At 39.6% G+C, this 7,291-nt stretch overlaps 1 protein-coding gene across 2 annotated transcripts; it reads right to left on the bottom strand.

Moving 5' to 3' along the window:
• Positions 1 to 268: 268 nt before the first annotated feature.
• On the bottom strand, positions 269 to 4,970 carry LOC114169313 (UBP1-associated protein 2C). Of its 2 annotated transcripts, none has more exons than XM_028054422.1 (2): positions 3,514 to 4,970; positions 269 to 2,619 (listed from the first exon to the last, which is right to left on the bottom strand). In XM_028054422.1, exon 1 carries the CDS (start codon positions 4,832 to 4,834, stop codon positions 3,518 to 3,520), a length of 1,317 nt encoding a protein of 438 aa, XP_027910223.1. In that variant the 5' UTR covers positions 4,835 to 4,970; the 3' UTR covers positions 269 to 2,619; positions 3,514 to 3,517. The 2 variants fall into 2 exon arrangements, with proteins under 2 accessions (XP_027910223.1, XP_027910222.1); XM_028054421.1 differs by having other exon boundaries at positions 2,257 to 2,644.
• Positions 4,971 to 7,291: the final 2,321 nt, after the last annotated feature.

The raw sequence follows: 7,291 nt of genomic DNA, 5'->3' as shown, positions 1-7,291 counted from the left end.
TCTACAGCATAATTAGAAAGGAAGGGGTATAGAATAGAAGAATCAAAATAGTTGGGTATAGAAAGCAAAAAATGTACGCACAATCCATATCCAAAATATCAGACTGCTACAATAAATTGAGAGATGTCAACCTTGTATATTTAGGATAGCATTGTATACGGTTCAACTCAATCAGACTCTTGCAAATGCAAATTAAGCCTGCCTACACGTTTGATTCATGACCATTGTCACGGCAAGAGTTTTATGGCACTCTTAACATCTCCTTAGATTTGAGAATTCATTGCTTGCTAAACAATATATTGAAAGGATTTGGGTACAAAGAGAATAGAAAAACCAACAAGGAAGCAACGATGTTCATCACCGTTGTCGTAATAAATAAATGTCTGGCTAAAGTAAACAGTGCAAAACAGTATGCTCATCCCGTCTCTACATTAGCAATCAATAATCTCATGCCATACACAGAAGATGATGCTATTATATCCTATCAGATTAGAAATGACAGTATCAATTCATTGGAGTTCGCAATTTCACACATATCTTTCACAAACCAAACCTACAGTGGGTTCTTTATCACAATCGTCAACTCATACAATGTGGTCTGACAGACTTGTACTCAAAGCAAGACTGGAAAGACAATACCGCACTATATTAGAGTAAGAGAACTACAAATTAAAATTAAGTAGATTTCTTAGCAACCCATGCCAATGATCAGCCATCTAGTGAAACAACTCACCACACTGCTGACAATAAAATCATAGAGCACACGCCTGATACAATTATACAAAGTCTAATAACTCCATTCAAGTGCCCAGAAATGGGAAATTAAAAACAACAGAGGTACCAAAACGTACTTAAGTAAATATGGTCATTATTAAGATTTATTAACTGACAGGCTGTATTTAGACAAAGCTACATGTTTTAACAAATTAAAATGTATAGCTACATTAACAATGCTAAAATATCAAATGCATTATCATACAATGTTAACATTAAGTTCAGCTACATTAACAACGTAAAACATACAAAATGAAGTAATTTAAAAAAATAAAAAAGCATTGCTGCATCAACATGAATATTTAAATAATTTAACTAAAGAATACAAGATACTTAAAGCTTAACCATACCAATAATGATAAAATTGAAGACAATATAAACCACAAAATACCTACCAAGCTCAAAGATAAGGTTTTCCATTCTACCATAAAACCAGATAAATCCATATGGTAATTGATTTTAATCTTTAAAGTGCCCGCAAAAGAAAGGTAATATAAAAAATAAGCATGCTGGTATAAGATATGCGGCCATAAAATTATTACTATATGCGAGAAGATATTGGTTCTGCACCTATTGAGGAAAAGATAAAATAAAATTAAGGCTGTTCACCACGTATAGATGCCAGTCAGGGTGACACAAGATTAGATGACAAGGTTTTCAGCAATGTAAAACAGGAGGTAAAAGGAGAACAAGAAGGACATTAACATCAATAAAAATATGGCTTTTAACCAAGTCCAATAATGCCATGAGATCAGTCAAAATGTCTTTACATGGTGGGATAAGATTTTATTACCGATGAACAATTTAAAATATTCATATACTGTCGTGAAAATATCTATAATCTATAACATAAGAAATTAATAAACTTGCACCTTACATTTGACAAGCAATTGATAAAATTGAGAAAACAAGATGGAAATATTGAGAAGGGAAGACGGTTCTTAAATTTACTTAAGTCCAAATTATGGAAAGAAAATCATTTAATCAGCAATTAAGGTAAACATTAGTGATTCCCAAATAACACCTAATCTCGTCATTCATAACTTATTAAAAAAATAAAGCAAACTAATTAGTTTACCAAACAAGCGTTTTAGTACAGGTCGTTTTGACAAAATGAAATACATATGCTTCAGAGAACATCACCAATTCTCAATGTCAGAATTCTTTCTGCATAGGCTCGAGACTATCCCAAGCATAGTAAACTAGTCAACGTCACAAATTACCAGAACATATTTACAAAATGATGGGAATCCCCAGTGTAAGAAAGAAATCCTATGAAAGCTTATTGGATGAGAAAATTGATTTACCACTAGAACTTGTAAACGCCAATATAGTTACAAGATGACTTGCATTTTACAATGATAATTATTACGCATCAAATATACAGTATAAACACTGTTAGAAAATAATTATACACTTGCAGACACCATTACACTTACAACCTGACCAACACTGTATAAAGTAAATTATCAGATTATCATAGCATCAAGACAGCATGACTAAATCATTGCATTAGTAAATATTGATAAACATAAATAAAACGAAACAACCACAGCATTGAGCAACTTTTGTTAAAACTAACCACAAGAAAATGTGACTAAGTACAAACTCAGCTAATAAATCCAGAACCATATAATTAAAACAGGCTGTAACAGCCCAGATAATCCTTCTAAAAGTACAAAACTAGTCTATCTCAACAGGGGTTTTAACTAATAACATTCATATGAATCAAGGCTTAAAAGGGGAGCAGATGAAGTCAAGAGGCTGTAAAAGTACAGGCTAACACATTCATTACACCAGAGTACATAGTCTGCAATTCACGCAATCACCAGAGGCACAAAGCATCTGCACCCAATAAGCGATGATACACCTGAATCAAACATCCATTCAACTCAATTCATCATTTCACAACCACCATCCAAAGTACATTATTATATTGTAAAAACAAGACAAGAAAAATAAACAAATCATTGCTCACCCTTTCATAGGAACCAAATGCACAAACGGCCCAAGTCAGGGTACCAAGTATATGTAACCAACAACATAGTTTGAAAGACCAATTAACAAACACAACGAATTATTTATAAAAGTGAAAACACAAATACAAAAACATGTGCAACATGATAAAATTAATCGAGCAGAGGAAGACAGACAAAAGAACTACAAACAAGATGAGTGCTAGCAAAACGACCAAACTGCAATAACAGGGCACAGATGATAAACAAAGTTATTTGGAACATAAAATAAGAAAAAAAACAGTACCTGATAAACTTTCAATAACATATAGTCATCAAAACATCATAAAAAAATATAATATACTAAAACAAAACAAATTAGAAGGCTGAGTTGAATTACGCCATACATTTTATTGATGTGCATTTCATCACAAACTCACTATCTACAATCAACATCAATATAGGATTTAGTAAGCTACTGATGCATAAGAGAATCACAGTATTCACTGTTCGGGATCCAAAACCACAAATCTGCTACATTATCCCCAACAACGCAAGTTATTAAATATTTTTCAGTCTAAAAAATACATACAATACACAATCAAAAAAATAAAACAAGGCCAAAAACCAACAGTAATCAAAACATACACATACACACAGAACATAATCAGACTAACAACCAAGCAGTCCATACAGAAATATAACGGAAAAGAAAACATGAACAAATTGCACTTCCACCGCACAAACTTCAAAGAATTTCAGAAACAAGAACAACCAGTATTACCTCTTTAGTAGTAAGGAGGCACATTTGGGTACATCGAACCAGGTGGAACTCTAGGCACTGGAGAAGCACCAGAAGGAGGGTGATGCTGGTTCTGGTATCCAGCCGAAGCTGATAAACCATAATGACCACCCTCGGGATACCCTCCACCACCTGCAGGCATGCCGCCAGAACCCGGCAATCTATACAAAGAACCAGCACCACCACTAAGCCCACCACTTGCTCCTCCAAGCCCACCACCAACACCAGCACCTCCACCAGCACCTCCTAACCCACCTGCAGCACCAAATCCCGCAGAGCCCGGCCCACCGTATCCACCATAAGGCCCACCCATCCCGGCGCCGTAACCACCAGCACCGGCCATAGAACCGGGTACGGGGTTGGATGAATTCAGAGGATGATTATGGTTACCTAACGGAGGCTGTCCACCAAACCCACCATACGAACCCAACCCGACCGGTCCCCCATATTGCGGGCCGCCATACTGCCCAGGCCCAGACCCCGCCGCAGGAGGCATCCCCATTCCAGCCCCCACTCCATCCCCATGACCGTGCTGAACATTCCCATGGGCCTGACCCGAATCTGGTCCGGCTCGCTTACCCTGCTTACCATCTGTTATCGCCAGTTTACAACTCAATTGCCTTCCTTCCACAGTCTTGACAGGATCTAATAACGCAGCTTGAGCCCCTTCAGGAGTCTTATAAACAAAAAGCGCAAACCCCTTTGATTTTCCAGTTTGTTTATCAAACCCTAAGGGTCCCTCTTCGATCTCACCGTACACAGAAAAATGCGCGAGGAGCTTGTCCGCGGGAAGGTCCGGCGGCACGTTGGCTACGTAGATCTTCCTGAGCCCAACATCGGCTGCGTTGGCATTCGACGCGGAGTTTCCCGCTGCAGCGAGCTGCGTGACAGTAACGCGCCCGTCGATGCGCTTGCTGGGTTCGCGGAGGGCGAGGACGGCACCGTCCACGTGGCGGAAGGTGACGAATCCGTAGCCCTTGGACTTGCCGGTTGCCTTGTCAATGATCACGACAGCCTCCTCAAGCTCGCCGTAGGTGGAGAAGAGTGAGCGGAGGCCATCTGTGGTGGTGTCCCACCCGAGGCCCCGCACGAAGAGTTTGCGCTGCGACACATCGGGGTCCGCGACGGCACGCACGGAGGCAAGAACGTCGGCGTGGCGAGCCACCGCGTCCTGAAGGATGTCGAGAAGCTGCTCCGGGGTGAAGCGCTCGATGAGTTTTCGCGCCTCGGTGGGAGAGAGTTTAAGCGGGTCGGCATCACCGAAACCATTTTCATCAAGCTTGCGCTTCTTGGTCGGATCCATTGCAATTGGGATTGGAATTTGGAAGAGATTGACGATTGAGTGTAGGAACGGTTAAACCCTAACCTAACCCTAATTTGGCGCTCTTCTCAGAAAGTGAGACTGAAACTCAGAGTGAAGAGGGGAAAAAGGGAAAGATATTGGGGAATATATATCCAAGCTGCACGTTGGGCCTTTTCATAGGCCCAGGAGATAAAGCCAAGGTTTGAACTGCGTCCCATGTAAACTTTTAAAATATTTTAATTCAAAGATAATTATTGTAGGTGTTATATTTTCAAATGTATACTGGTACATTCACCTCCCGTACGCACGGGACGTATTTATTTTATTTTATGTACTAAAATAATAAAATAATAAAAATATTATATAATAAAGTATTATGAAAATTAAGTTATATTATTGTAAATATTTTTATTAATTTACTAAAATAATAAATCTAAGTGATACAATAATAATTTCAGATTTAAATATAATAAATAGAATTGATATCACAATATAATACAATTAATTAATTTTACAAAATGATTATAATAGCCTATGATTCGTGCAAATATTTTTTTGTTTTTTTTTTATTTTAAATTTTTTTAGAATAATAATATAATTGTTATTATATTTTTTTAACCATTAAAAATACTAATAATAATATTAATATAAATTATAAATTATAAAAATTTTAAAAGATTAAAACTCTTTAAAAAAAGTATTTAGTATAACAACGTTTTTTGTAAGGCCCATGAAAAATTGGCTAAATACTTTCTGTCCTAAAGTTAGTGGGCTGCCCTTGTAAGTGGACCTAAGGCCAACCCAACAGATAAAGTTACTAGGTCTGCCCTAAACCTAACATTCTTCCCATTTTCAGAAAACTATTGTCCTTGCCTTGAGCCGCAGCCGCCTTTTACTTCTGCTAGGGTTCCAACGTTCTTCAGATTCACGTTTAGCTTGGCCATTGTTCTGCTCACGTAAGTACTCTTTCACCTTATCGTCTCTGTCTAGTATATTTTCGTAGCCACATTGGGAAACTCTGTATTAACTCGTTTAACCCGCTGTTCCAGTTTGCGAGTCGGGTTCTAGAGCTGCTGTGCTCCTTAGTTTTGTGCCGAAAGACCTGTACGAACCCATTTTCAGGTAGGAAAGCTCTAGCTCACTTGCATATTTCGTTTTTGTTATGTTATGAATTGTCGTGTTGAAGTTATGGGGCTGGTATGATGTGGTTATGAGCTGTGAATGTGTTAATGTATGTGGGATGGGCTGGCTTGGGTCGCTGTTGCAGGAAAATAGTGACGAGACCTGCTAATTTCGCCCAAGCGAGCTAGTCTTGCCTAGGCGAGACAAACAGGGACTCGCCCAAACCCTTTTGCGCGAAGAGGTCGCCCAGGCGACCCGCTCTTCTTTTGAGCGAGCATCTCGCCCAGGCGAGAAGGGTCTCGCCTAAGCGAGATCCCGCGTGTGCTCCTGCTGCCTTATTCGAGCCCTCGCCTAGGCGAAGAGGACTCGCCTGGGCGAGAACGTCTCGCCTGAGCGAGACCTTTCAGCCTGAGCGAGGTGCTGGGCGAGGCAGTGCTGAGTTTTGGTTGTATGTTTACTCTCGGGTGATTGGAATTGTTTGGGTATGATTGCTATGATGAGATACATGTACGTATGTATGGATATATGCCTAATGGAGTGTTATGTATGCGTGACATGATTCATGAATGGTGCATGATGGGTATGGTGGGAACTTAGCATGTGAAAGGAATGAGTGGTTTGGAACTAAAGTAACATGGCATTGATATGAGATGAGGCCCTAGATTCATGGGGTGGTGATGACTAGTAATATGGATTCAAAATGTGATGCGTATGAGGAATTAATCCCAGGGTTGATATGAAATGGTAAACATGATTTAATGTTCTCTTATCGTTGATTTATGAATGTTGGTCCGTGTCAGCATGTAATTCCTTGGGGTCTCTAGGTGAGACTTCCGAGACTACGCTTCAGTGGTCGGGACGTAATTCCATGGCCCCTGTTAGTGGGTGCCCATGGTGGTGCCCTATTTGTATAACTAGGTAAGGATTCAAGGTAAGGACTGCATCCTGACACTCTAAGGGGTCAGTTAGTCTCACTTAGAGCGGACTGACTCCTATGGTGAGAGTAGCAGGAGGCCTGAAATTCATTAAGGGCTAACCTTGTGGTGAGGGAAAATGATTCAATGAAACACTTGTAACACATAGCTCAGGGGTGAGCAGCTCGGGGGTGAGCAGAGGTATCCACCACAAGTGCGAGCATCCGCTGAATCCGACCCAGTTATATGTATCCGGATGAGTCGAGTCGAGTCGTAGTGTATTGTTTGGAAGGTCGTAATATGTTGTGTGACGTATGTATGATGGACTATGAATATGTATCTGATTTCATTGATTGAATGACTGTATGCTCTAGCTTACCCTACTTTTATTGTGGTGTGTTCTGCTGTGTGGTACTCTCTC

Source organism: Vigna unguiculata, chromosome 11 (assembly GCF_004118075.2).
Source record: "Vigna unguiculata cultivar IT97K-499-35 chromosome 11, ASM411807v1, whole genome shotgun sequence".
NCBI classification, from domain to species: Eukaryota; Viridiplantae; Streptophyta; class Magnoliopsida; order Fabales; family Fabaceae; genus Vigna; species Vigna unguiculata.
Note: the sequence above shows the minus strand (reverse complement) of the source record. Positions and strands in the feature narration are given on the sequence as shown.

Coding starts and splice junctions, on each gene's coding strand:
- LOC114169313 (XM_028054422.1), bottom strand. CDS start 4,834: ATGGATCCGACCAAGAAGCGCAAGCTTGATGAAAATGGTTTCGGTGAT.